The sequence below is a fragment of the Haliaeetus albicilla genome, chromosome 16, assembly GCF_947461875.1.
Source record: "Haliaeetus albicilla chromosome 16, bHalAlb1.1, whole genome shotgun sequence".
In the NCBI taxonomy this organism is placed as follows: domain Eukaryota; kingdom Metazoa; phylum Chordata; class Aves; order Accipitriformes; family Accipitridae; genus Haliaeetus; species Haliaeetus albicilla.
The window spans coordinates 29,147,975-29,161,990 of record NC_091498.1 but is presented as its reverse complement, the minus strand read 5'-3'; the positions used below and the strand labels follow the sequence as shown (position 1 = coordinate 29,161,990).

General features: G+C 38.3%; 1 protein-coding gene across 2 annotated transcripts in view; it reads right to left on the bottom strand.

Moving 5' to 3' along the window:
* Nucleotides 1–3,245: 3,245 nt before the first annotated feature.
* Nucleotides 3,246–14,016, bottom strand: part of SMIM38 (small integral membrane protein 38) — a 34,659-nt gene continuing 23,888 nt past the window's right edge. The window contains exons 4-7 of one of the 2 annotated variants that reach the window (XM_069804108.1): nucleotides 12,499–12,562; nucleotides 9,505–9,673; nucleotides 8,784–8,876; nucleotides 3,246–5,483 (exon numbers count right to left, since the gene is read on the bottom strand). In XM_069804108.1, the coding sequence (XP_069660209.1) occupies nucleotides 4,792–4,923 (132 nt within the window). In that variant the 5' untranslated portion in view covers nucleotides 4,924–5,483; nucleotides 8,784–8,876; nucleotides 9,505–9,673; nucleotides 12,499–12,562 and the 3' untranslated portion in view covers nucleotides 3,246–4,791. The remainder of the gene's footprint in view (nucleotides 5,484–8,783; nucleotides 8,877–9,504; nucleotides 9,674–12,498; nucleotides 12,563–14,016) is intronic. The other variant, XR_011328215.1, reaches the window with a different exon arrangement.

Sequence of the window (14,016 nt, the reverse complement as noted above, 5' to 3'; positions counted from 1 at the left end):
CTCAGAAAGATTTTGAGCCCTGGGGAAAAAGAAAAAGAAAAAAAAGTATCAGTTGTGGAACTTGAAAATGGCTATTTGATTTGGGAGCAAATTTGGTTATACTGGTACCATTGGTACCAGAAAAACAGTCACCATAAATTAACACAGTCCTAACATAAACCAACGCAAATGGCATATTGCAACTTCAGTTACGTAAGCAGCTAAAGCCGTAATTTTTCTTTCAAAATGACACAAGATTGAGTAGCTTGAAGTGGGAAGGGCTGTCATCACAAGATACTCAAATATTAACATTCCTATATGAAAATACATGTGCACACACATGCCTGTCCACACACATATCTGTATGCGCTTACTGCCAAGTGTGTATAGCCAAAGTTCATAAACTCTCGACAAAATTTATAAACTGACCCTAATATCACCTGTAAGGCAGAACTTCATTGTAACAGGGATCTTACAGAGGAGGAAATTCAGACATGGAAGTCATGATAACCTTCCTAAGGTACTCACAAAATGAGAAACAGCACTTAGGTACCGACTCCTCTACTTCGTTCAAATCACTGGCTGAAACCAAAACAAAGCATAATCCTATAAATGCGAGAAACATACAGTTACAATATCACAGGAACAGTTCTGCATCCATACGTCATACGGTTTTGTGTTATATGTATAAATATAAATGTCTTTTATATATATAGACTACTAGATAAGCAAAAAAATATATCAAGAAAACATTTCACACAACGGAAAAATTTATGAGTAACAGTGGAATATTAGAGAGGGGTTTTTTAACTGCATTACAAGTGGCTTTTAAGCTTCTGTAATTACACCTGCTTTTAGTAATGCCTCAACAGATCACCATTAGTTGTCGGTTACAATGGTATTGCAGTATCAAACATAGTGTGAGACAAAATCTGTAGTTAAGTCTGTTGGCAGAGTCACAAACATTTGTTTTTCCAAAAATAAATCGGAATAGAACCTAACCCCATCTTAGACGTTCTTGGGGTTTATGTCTTAAAGCAAAAAAAATGGGTTTTCTTCCCAATATATTACATGGTAATTTTGGTCACTGTTTAGCATGTTTATGACATAAATTAACAAATACATACATAATATATTTATAAGTAGTGGATTTTAATCTATATATATAATTAATTTTACATTAGTAAGGATTTTAATATCATCACAGTAATAGCTATTATTTTTCTATTTCTTCACACATACTTTTGTTTCATGTCTTGAAAGGGGGCTCCACACTGCAAGCTGCGTTCACACTGTCCACAGCTCAAACTGCCACTAAACACATGCTGATTTTCAACTACATCCTTGAACGCAAACAAAATCAGTGGGGCATAAATATCTTCTTAAATAACTTTCAGATGCCAGAAAAGTTCTTTGAGGATATGTCAGAAAGCACACAGCAGGGCCAAATGCATTTGCAGTGAAAAATAACTGTGACCTTCATTGCAGCTGCTTCAGGTGGAAGGTGGGTCAGAAGCCGGCTCCAGGTGAGCTCCCTCCAAATCAACAGAACAATTCTAGTTTGAATTCTGACTCCACAAACCAACTCTTGGGAATAACAGGATGCTGCCTATCAGCATCAGAGGCTCCCCACGCTCCAGATGAGTTGGCCTTACTTCTTTGGGGGGCTGAGAGAAGCCCCCTCCAGCTGTTACAGACCCTCATGGAACGCTCCCCAAACCATCTCTATTTTTTGCCACGAGAAAGTGGGACCCGGGCGTACCCCAGGGATGTGGTTACTCAGTGTAGCGGCTCATCCGTGCAACCTGTAATGACTAGAGGGCAACGCCAACCAGCATGGCCAGCCCAGCTGATTTACCACCCTGGCACACTCCAGCAGAGACACAGCTTTGGGGTCAAGATTAGTCAAAACACATTACCACAGACTAGAGCCACATTTCTTTCAGCTCTAGAGCTAGCGTTCTCTTTCTTAATTCGGGCACCTCAGCACAGCCCTCCATAGGACCACACCAGGAAATATTAGTAGACACTTTCACATCATACCAGACTGACACTTAAAGGGCCTAGATTTTTATTATCTCCATGAAAAGAGAAAGGGCAGATGCCTATGGGAATAAAGAGGAAGATCCTCCTTTCCTTTATACTTCACACTCTTGAAACTGTGATAGCCCTAATTTTCTAATGACAACATAAACAGGACAGCCTCCCATGTTGAAAAGGTCCTGCAGCACAGGATAAAAACAATATGAATCCACAGAAATTAACCAAGATGCTATTAAAATTACTCTGAATGTATACAGAGTTCAGTAGGTAACAAGACCCCAATGAATTCTTTAGTCAAAATATATATTTTTTTATTAAATTAATTAAATGGGCCTCAAAAATTCCATGTTCTAATAAACTCCTTAGGGTTCCAGCCAGTTTACCTGTGTGGTATACAGATCAATATTATGGCAAACATTGGCCAGACCATTCTTATAATCACGTAACTCACCAAAGGTCCAAATCAAATTATTTAAATAGACAAATATCAACAGAATCAGCCTACCTACAGACCGTTCCCCATATCTGGCCAGCGACGAGTTTTGTGACAGGGGTTGTCTACAGGATAGATACCTACTTTTTACTAAGTCTAGCAATCGGTAAATTCACCCAGTACCAGCCCTCTTTTTCCCCACAGTCAGTAAGTGGAAAGTTTATGACATATCAGGCATGACAACATTCTGATGATTCCCCACCGACTGTGCCACAGAAGGCAACGAAAATTTGGCCTGTGTAAGATTATGGCCCATAACAAGAGCACGCTCTCTGATTTACATAGAAAACTTAAGATGCTGCTCTGCAGGGACAAAGGAATCGAAGCTGTGAATTCCATACCACTGTCAGTTCCATGTATTACCAAATGTTAAAGGCATTAACCCAAACTTCACCTGTACCATTTCTCATCACATCCACATTTTTAAACAATTAATATATGACACTGTCAAATACAATATGAAAATACAATAAAGGATTAAAAGACTTGTTTCTTAAAGGCACTATCAATTTATCTACAAGCTTTGTTTTGCATACAACAGCTAAGATGATTAACTGAAAGAAGAAAACTGGATCACTGTGCCTATTTTTCCATTACTTGCTATTAGAGGTATGTCTGCACATCAAGTAGACAACATTTCACTTTCCCTTTGTGTTCTGCTGGTGTTGGGAGACAAAAAAAAAGATTGAATCATCATTAAAATTAAGAACCACAGAAACGGACAAGGGGGTTAGTTACATCTACATTTAATTTATTGTCGTCTGAGTAGATTTCAAGTCAATGACGTGCATCTTCAGGCATTGCAGGCTGTTTTGTAGATTGGTCATCCACCATAAATAAAATCTGAGGCTGAAATCAATTGACCTGACATTTACCCTGTTCCACAGCATAAACATACCAGCCCTCATGTCTGAGTTTTAGGAGGCTTCAAAAGACAAAGTGATAAAGGCTGATTAACAGTTACTACAGAGACAAGCCTGTAGGAGTGTGAGAGTCATGAATGGGCCAGAAACTCTTTATGGGAATGCTGTAGATTTTACCTAGGTTGAACTCTGATATCATCATGTGAGCTACCAAGAGATACAGAAGCCAGTTTATAAAGTGGCAACCTTCACTTTTACACAATGCAGAAAGTTATCAGTGCAAAAAGGACCCTTTTTTTCTCTTTTTAAAAGGTGACTGGGCCAAGGACACTGCATTTCCCAGGTGAGGCAATAAAATTTTCCTACTTTTACTGTAGAAAAATTCAGTTTTTAAAAGCAGATGTTAAATTGAGTTGTATAGGCAGTAAGATTTTTGGATGTTTGACTTAGTATAATGTCCGTTTGAAAGCAGACACTTCACTTCGAATAACTTCTTTCATTTTTTGCAAGACGAGTTAACCAAAAAATCCTAAAGTCACTAAGGATTGTGTAGTAGCAAGTAGTCAAATCCTTTGGTGTCCTAGTAAGCTCCTTATTAAAGGCTAGAAACGAAGGTATCTTGCAGGGCTTTGGAGTCAAAACTCACTGCATGCCGTGCTGTCATATGCCCCCACCCCGATTGCTGCTGAAGCACAGCTAGCGTCTGTCAAACAATCTCTGCGGCACAGATCTGTTTTTCATGGAACAGACTATTCCAGCTTATTCTGGTACTCAGATATAAGAAATAAGAAATATGCTAAGAAATGTGAATATTCAGCAGGTTACGGTCAGTAACCAAAAACATTCAGCCAGTTCCTGATCCAACTGACCAGGAAGAACCATGAGGAATTTGGTAACAAATCAGCCAATCAGGTAAAAATCCACTCCTGCAAGTCCACAGCATGGCACGTGGACACCGAGCTTGGCCAGGAATCTTCAGCTTCAATCAGGCGCTGTCAGTTGTTGCATCCAGGCAGGCTGTGCAGCTGATATCTTAACGTACAGACCAGCAGTTAGTCCAGCAGGCAGCACGCCATCACATTTCACGTATCAAGACTGGGCCACTGGCAGACTTGGACTGACCAGCAATAGAATTCCTTCCAGCTTGTCCAGATCATTTAATTGGCAAAGTCCACAAGTCTGTTCCCAACAATAAATTCATGCCCAAGTTTGATAGGAAGTCATCTGACTCAATCAGTTTTCTTTTTTCCCCTCTGTCAGCATGAGGCTTTCTGAAGAATGTTCACTCAGTTGCAGTCTCAACAGGTCATTTCCCTCTGATCAAATCCCAAGGTAAAACCTGCTCTAGCTCCATTTACCTCATCCAGTTCTCACCATTGTCAATTCAAATCTGAACGAGCCTTTTGAAGTTTCTTAGTCCTCTTTTCTTGTGTCAGGAAACCTTCGGGACAGTTTATAATCTATATAAGCACTAAGACAGGACCACAAAATGAATCGTATTAATATAATTACAACCAGTAAAATCATCAAAAGGACTGATTCCATATTTAAGCTAGAATAATGAGGTAATGCGAAAAAAATACTCTGGGAGATCTAATTATATAATGCAGTATTCAGTTCTGCGTGGCCAGCCCAGCAATTCCTGTAACATTCCAATCAAAGTGATCTCACTAGCATGTGAGAGAAGAGTCCAGCTGACAGATTTGGGACATGTAACGTACTATTTAGTCAAGAGGCCCCATGTGCTATTCATAAAGAATTAACAACTCTTATATTGACAATGACAGTATTGTCAGAAGACCTTTGGAAGGGGGAAAAAACTCCATAAACTCCGTCTCTGTGAAGTTGGACTTTTTTTTTTTTTTTTTGCCCCTTTTTTCCAATGCTGATGTAATCTCCAAACATCTCCAGCAGCAGCTGCTCAGCGAAACCAGGCACCTTCTCCCTAGTCCCTTTCAGCAGCACACGCAGCACTTTCCAGCTCCCTCAAGACAATCAGGGCCTTTCTTTCACCAATTAGCTATCACTTCAAGAGCCCTGCGCTGTCCAACGAGCTCTTAAGAATGGTCTTTGCAGGAAACAACATTGGAGGAGCTTTTTTTTTCCTAGACAAATTAAAAGGGGAAGAAGGGAGGGAGCGGGGGAGAAAAAAAGCACAACAAAACAAATTAGAACACAGAAGCTGTCCAAAATGCATCGCTCATTTAGTACTTCGACAAATGCAGAAATGTCCTCAAGAGCCAATGCTAGAGCAAGGCACACACAAAAAAATGCTCCTACTTTCTTTAGGAGATAGTTTGTTTAGTCGAATATGTTAAACAGGTTTCATAGAAAGAAGTGCTCTTGTTACAGCAAGTCCCTGAGCTATACGAACTAAAAGGGAAAGAAACTCCTGTAAGATTATGTTCTATTTCCTTATTTGGCTCTCCAAATGTCTACTTCAAATAATGCTGCTTTACATTATAGGAAAGAACTCAGTTTAGCTCACTTTAAATATAGATGGATTGATGAAATGAGTAATTACTGGAACAGCTAAGATCTTTTTGAACTTACTCAACTAGCAAGCTCCTTTCCCCAGAAACCACACTTTCCATCTAAAAAGAAATTAAAGCCTGATTCAGAGACGTAAAGCTCTGTGGATTTTACATTCTTTTTCCTTTAAAATCAGGGAATAGGTACAGTAATACCTTGAGGTCCCTGTTGATGCCAAGTCACCACTAGAACAAGTACAAACTCTAGAACCCAGTTCAGGAAGAAAACAAGGAAATTTTATAGATGTTCAAGTAATGCTTTGCCTGGGCCTGGACTTCAGCAACTGGACCTGGACAAGTAGAGTTGTGAGGGCAAAAATGTGAAGGATCAGCAGTAAGTGAAATGACTCGGACAAGGTCCAAGCAATAGCACAGTGTCAGGACCGCTTCCCTGATTTTCAAAACTCTGCATTAAACCAAATGGCTTACCAAAATATTGAGTGTCGGTATTCTCTTACAGTACCATTTTCTGGTCAAATTTGTCCTGACTGGGGTAACCTCACAAGAGTCAACACGTTGCCTTCTACAAGGACAACATAAATACATTTACATTACAATTAAAAAAAAAACAAACCCAGTCTGTTCCCTTTTATTGACTGTGTATCAGAAGGAAAGCTCCAGGCTTTGTAAACAGTTAAATGGCATGGCAAAGCAAATACGTTAAGAGGTTTCAGGAGTTTGTTCACACTAATAGGTGCTCTTAACTACTACAGGGATTTTTTAATGGAATTGGAAAGTGTCAGAACTGATCAGATTGCTTAAAAGGAAAGAAAGTCTGATGTATTACCCTATGTGCATTTATGAAGGAATGTGAATCAACTCAAATTCCTCTACACAGGAAGGCTCAACCAAGGGATGAGTATACACAATCAGGATTAAGAAGGAATCTTTGTGGAGGTGCACCAAACAATGAATGTCTTTTTCTACCTACAGACTTCAAAAGATGCTGAGTTTAAAGGGACTACTCCTTTCAACTAGCAAAGATTTTACTGAAAAAATGCAGCAGGCTGGAGAGAACAAATATATATATACATATATATGTTACTAGGGTCACCTCCGTTTATAGGAAAAAGGATGAAAGGGACCCAAACGATCTATCAGCTTGCCCTAAAGCAAGACCAACTATGCCATTCCTGACAGCTGTTTCTCTAACCTGTTTTTTTAAGAGACCTACATCCACACAGATGAGAAGAAAGGAAACCATCGTCTCATCTGAAAGGGATTTAAGCAGGAAAAACAGTTGGACAAATTGTTCAGTGGCTCTATCTGCTACAATGCAACCACTGTAAGCCCACAGCCAGGGGCTCTACGTTACATACTCACTTGGGCAACTGGCTCATTTTGTAGGTGTAAAGTAATTTATTGGTTGAGGCAATGATATCTGCCTTTTTTCAGAAAAGCACATATCTGTATATCTGACTCCTCCGGATGGATGCAATTGCTATACCTGAAATTGTATCTTCTGTGACAACCATCTTCCTTCACCCTGGTGCAATCCTGCTGTCCATGCTCTAGCAGGATTGCTGAAAACCACCAGCAGGGTTTTACCGATTTCAATATTAGCTAACGGGACTGTCACGTAATACGGCACATCCTATGCCTTGGCCATCAGCTCCGGTTCAATCTGCTAGCGGAGAGAAGCCCGGTGGGTATTTAAGGGCACATGAGGAACGAATTGGTGGTTGATTCCAGTGCCAAGTGAACAGGTGCCTCCTCCCCGGGCTCACAAGTGGTTCTCAGCTATGCTGCCTCTGGCATTCCCCGAGAGGTGTCAAAGCCGGAACAGAAACCGCACAACCCTCATGCCTGGCGCCGGGCTCTGCCTGGGACAGGCTGACATAAAGCCAAGTAAGCTTCCACGACGGCTGCCTCGTCAATAGCAGTTCTATGGCTCCACATGCCACGGCTGTCAACTTGGCACTCTTCACAGGTACTACATTTATTCACACAAAGGCATACTGCGTTTCAGTTGCTGAAGATGGAAGGATAGTGCTTTGCTGCTTAGATTACACTTCTTAGGACAGATTTCCTCCCACAGAAAATTAATGGCACAGCATAAGCAAGGCGAATCTACGTGCCGGATGAAAACATTGTGCGGCTAGATTTTAGAAAACACAGTTTAGCACGGATAGCTGTTCTTCCCTCCTTTGTAAAGTATTTTGAGACTGAGTGAGGAAAAGTACTAGGTAAAGTCTACATACCGATAATTATTTTTGGATTTTCCCAAATATACTTTTTCACATGACAGATATTCCTAATGCCTGGCACCATTTTTAATGATTTGCCTTTTCGAAGAATGTATGATGTATCAGCTGTATCACCCATAAAAGCATCCTCTCTGTTCATAGGTTATTTTGTTAAAATCGTTTTTCAAATAATCATCTCTCTAGAGAACAATGGCATGATAGGACAGTATTCCTGACAGATGATATTTTATTACTAACATATGCTTTCATCACATAACATTATTACCCTCTTCTGCTATAAACATTTATTAAAATCCTCTAATTTGAAACTATTTCCAAGACAAATTCTATATTTTGCTTTTAAATTATCACATAATTAATTGTCATGGTAATCAGTGCCCATTGAAGGGTAGTTTAGCAAACAAACAAAAAAAGTATGTATTATGCATTCTTGTTGACCTTTAAAATGTAAGGCAACAGATTTCACATCTAATTTTTCAGTTCCAATTATGAAGCAGTCTACCTCCTAAAATATCACTACATTCCTAAAATTTTAAAATATCAAGTGAATTTACAAGCAACAAAGCAGACAATACGACAATAATCATAAAACATCCACTGTTACCAGTTTGAAACATGTCCCCAAATATACATAAATTAGCATTAAAAAATAGGATATATTACTTACTGTATTTACCACACATTCAAAAGGCTGGATATCTACAAAAGAAAACGGCAGAGCTGCAGGTGTCGGCATGGCTAACAAGAAGTTCCCAGTTCACTGTTAAGAAAAAAAGAAAAATTTCAAGACCAGCACTTATGTCTCAGAATCAGGTGCCTTCTATAGTTATCAGAGTCAAAAAGGCACCTTGCTCCAGTTTACACACGTGAAATCTCCTGAACAAGCGTTCTACATCACACTGAAAACAAAATACCACTTAAAAAGCCAGATCAAGGTATTCATAGCTTTAGAGGACAAAATCTGACATTCAAAGTCAATTCCTGCTTCAAATAACTTGTGATAACATGCACATATCAAGATCATTCAATGTTGCATTGAGTCAAAGGAAAGCAAACACCTGCCCCACTGGTTTTCTACTGGAAAATCCCCAGCAAACATGCTCCTCCCACTACAGTCAGTTCAATATGCCCATTTCCATGATCAAGAAAAACAAGGACAGAAATAAGATACTTCATTTATTACATATTTCTTCTCTTAAGAATAACTTCACTGTCCATAAACCCAGAAATGTTTGTAAAACTCTAGCTCATCCTCAAAGGCCTCACAGTCAAAAGATTTAAAAGCAAAAAACACACACAGATCATAGGAAAAACAGTAATACAAATGAGGGAAAAGGACTAGGAGAAAATGAAACAAAAACTTATAAATCAGTCTTAAAAGTGATTACCTGAAGAGGTCTGTATTTAAAAAAGACTTGATGAGACCTTTGCAGTTTCGGAGCTGTCACTCCATTATCACCTTCACATGCTGCTGCATGCTGCAATGCTCAGCAGTAGACATCTCGCTTCCCTTTCATTTATAGGAATTTCTTACCAGGAGTGTGATCAGAACATGATCTAGAAGTAGCAGAATAGAGCACGTATATGCCATGATATTTATTCACATCAATTAATTAAAAGGTAAGTAATAACCAAAACATCCACCTAAAGGTGAACAAACATAAAAATATAAAAATATTTAGTCAAACGAAAAAAGCCTAGTATAAACATTTAGAATTTATGTTACAAAGTTCAGAATAGCTTGTTATCAAGCAATTATTACGTACATTTCCCTCTTTAAGTGGTCAGAGGCCCTACACTATCTGCTAAGTCTTCACACTCAGATGTGTAATTTTTTCGGTTGGAAAGAACCTCTGGATTTTTGTTGGGGAAATTAAGGAATTATCGCTGAATTCAATCAGACATAATGGATCTAGCCCTAAGCCATCCTTTCTCAGTGCTCTCCTTTCCTCAGTGGCATCAGTGGATTATTTTTTTTTTCTCACTGAATTCACATCAATCTAGTAGAGATTTTTATTATTATTATTATTTTTGACCAAATAGTGTTTCAATTGAAATACCAGTTTTTCAAAACCAGAAATCTGGCAAAACATGCTCCAGCTCTGATGAAACATTTGTCAAGAGCTGCTTTTCAGATCCTTAAAATTCAAGATCAGAACAAAACAGAAAGACAGATCAAGCTCTTCAAAACATTATACAGTCAAAGCATTCATCCATAAAACCACAGTTTGAGTCTTTAGACGAGTGCTGTGGCCACCTATCTTTGGGCTATTCTGGAGTCTCTCATGACTTAAAAACCTTGCTTCCTTCTCACTCTGTACAAAATCAGAGTGGGACCTTAAGAAATGTCACAGGATAGAAAACCCAGTTCCCTCTCATCTGTAACTACATGTCTTCGGCAGATTAAGCACTTAGGGAAGGGGGCTGCTACATGCTATGTTTCCTCTAGTTGCACTCAGATGATGCTCCTCCTGTGTTCTACCAAAAAGAGATCAGATCAAAACCTGCTTCTGGTTTACAATTAAATTTGGGTTTCCTAGTCATCATTTGTTTTGACAGCATAAGCCAGTATTGATAAAAGCGAACAATGACACAACTGCAATTTCCATACAAGGTCCAGCATGTGACAAACTTTACTTTAACTTCTATTTAGTAGCTAAGGGTAAAGTTTCTAAAACTTACCATAGGCAAAACATGCTTTGGCAAACAACAGACCATGGAAAGAACTCAAAGATGATATCGCACCACCCATAAAATGCAATTACTGAAAAAAAACTGTTATCCTTTATAAGTGATGGAAGGTAAACATTTCACATGCTGCACTGACACAGCTCCGAACCTTATTTTTCTATTTAAAAATGAAATTACATTATCTGAAAGCTATATTTGAAATATTTCTTATAAAGGTTTACTTGGAAATTAACAGGGTTTTGGAAACTTTGAAGATAGATGATCAAAAATAGGATTGCATTCAGCAAGGTTCTTATTAAATACATGCGTAACTAGAAAAAACTTCTTAAGATTATTTAAAACCATGTGAGTAATAATGTATTATCAGACCTACCATTATCATACTAAATTTAAAAAATAATAATAATAATGGTGTGGGATTGCATGGCTTAGGCTCTATGCTTTGGCTTTGTCTCATTAATCGTTTGCTTTCTTCAGTCTCATTTTCAATAGCCACACAACACTAGATTTACAATAAACAGGCCAATATAACTATGATTTTGGAAGTTTCCATATTCCAGTCTGAACTTTGCAACAGAGGCTTTGTGGCCAGACCCAAGTCAGGCATTCAGAAAACTATATTGTGTTTTGAACAAGTTTTTCATTCTACTAACAGGTTATCCTGCTTATTTTTAAAGTCTCTTTGCACACAAAAAGAAGGGGAGCTGGGGCAAAGAAGGAAAGAAAAGAGTCCATTTGAAAAAATTACACTGCTAGATTACAAGAGTTGAAAGCTGGTATGTAACTTTGCTCCGGGTGATCAAACTGCTAATCAGGAATGCTGTCGGGAACAGAATGGAATTCCAAATAAATTAGCCATGTCCAAGAAGCCAATACAACACAGGATTAAGGCTCACAAAGAAAACAAATTTATTCAGCCTACTTTATCGGAATTCTTAATAACGTGTACTAGTTTTTCTCATCGCAGTCTGAGCTCTTCCACTGGAACAGTGTGGAGAAGGAAAAATGAGTCACACTTCATAAATCTCCTACTTGTACAGACACCTAAAAATGTTATATAGAGCAAGACACACAATACCATTATATATAAATACATATGCACAGCACAGCTACAGTAGAAATGTGCATATTTATTTCTCCAAATTTATTTCCAAGGCACCTGACCAAAGAAAAGACACTACACGCTTCTGTGAAAGTCTACAAAGCTGAAGAAAAAGGTTAGAATTGCATTGATCTCCATACCAAAATGAGCTTCAATACGATAGGATATAAACCACCAAATTAAATAACCAACTACAAAAATAAATCTCTATTGTATGACCATGCCATGCATCACATTTTTTATCAAGTATAAAAAGAAAAATTATTATGTCCACACACTGCAGTGAGGAATACTGTGGCTGAGGTACTGTCTGCAACGCAAATGCATTTTCTATTTTTGCCTCTGACAACGTCCCAGAGAAACTTTTCAGAATAGTTTATGCCAAAATCACAGGAACATTAAAATATGTGCTTAAGTTTATGCATTTCCTTGAATTGGGATTTTAATCTTTATCAGACTGGTTTTCCTCATCTATGAAATAGAGACGATAATAGGCTCTTATCTATACAGTCAGTTGAAGACAAAACTAGATTTTTTGAAGCATTTTTGTAAAAATAAAAAAAAATTAAAAAGGAGATAATGTACTCACAAGAAGTACTTCATGCAGAATCTAGGCATGTATAGCAGAATCGTACTGCGAGGAAACTTGGCTTCTGAAAGAAATAGATAAATCATAAACATATTCTAACTTCAAGCCATACATTGTCTAGTACACTTATTCACTGGAAAATAAGAGACTGAATACAGTACCACTTGCATTTACGTGACTCTGCCATATTACCTTGAGAATCCATGCATGTACATGCATGGATTTTCTGTAATAAAATTCATCAAGCAAACCACAAGTTGAGTGTGAGTGTTGGGGATTCATTTGTCTGGTCGTTCCAAGACATGGCACTGCCCTGCTTCCCAGATGACCGAACTACACCAGCAATTTGATATACCTGGTTAGCGTGTTAGGTATTTTCTACAGACTTTTTGTCCCACATGAGGGACACTCCCTGTAAGACACCATTTGTGTCCCCTCCCCTTCCCATAATGAAACAAATTAAATGCTATTTGCTATTATTACTGTATCTAATATCTTATTCAAGCGCAAAAGCACACATTTATACCAACTGTGACTTAGCGTAGGATTTTTTTTGTCAAGTGTTTTTTCCTCCCTATAACAAGATATTTGCACAAATACAGAAAGAAAAGCATATAACCCCAAATCACCTCTGGAAATGCATCTCCAGAGGGTGAGTGAGGGTCAAATGACGCAAGCCATTGCTACACCATTGAGACATGTGAGTGGAAGGGTTCTGTCTACACCCTGATGCCTCCATTAGAGGCACATAAATAACCATTTGATTTGAGCAATGTATTTTAGGAGAAATATAAACTATGTTGTTTTCACCGGAAAATAAACCAAGAAAGCAACAAGCACAAACAAAACTTTTCATGAAGCCCAAGAAGTGTTGATTTTAATTTTCGAAACGGTCTCTCTAACGATTTGTACTATTAACTACTGGAAGAAATGTTTTGATTCAGGGGACAGCAGAAAAGACATTTTTCCAGCTAAAACAGTTTGCCAGAGCTTTGGTACACATTCATAAATAGCTTCAAATCATCAGAGGCAACAATTGTGGCAAATGAACTACTGGTCTAAAAAAACACTACCCTGTTCTACCTTGATCCGACAAACAGTGCTGTATCATATAAATGGACAATTCACGTGCCCAAGCCAAGTACATGTGCAAGTGCTTGCAGAGTTGGGGTAGATTTCTACATTTCCCGAATATAGACACTGGATTTCTGAGTGAAGAAAGGAGTATGATCGCTGGCAGTGAGCAGCGCCGCTCCACTTACTCGCTCTTGGCTGATCATAGGCCAATGAGACATATTCTGGGTTACCACATTAAATATCTGGCTTTACAAAACAATGTCATAAATTATAGTTTAATCAGCAAGTGTGCTCCTCTTGTACCCTAAAACCAGTATGCTTGAATTACTTTTGAGATTTTTTTCTTTTAAAAACACAGAAAATAAAGCAAGTAGGTGAAAGGTAACTGTATCACTTTACAGACACAAGCTACCCTCTGATTACAACTAATTAAGATATTCA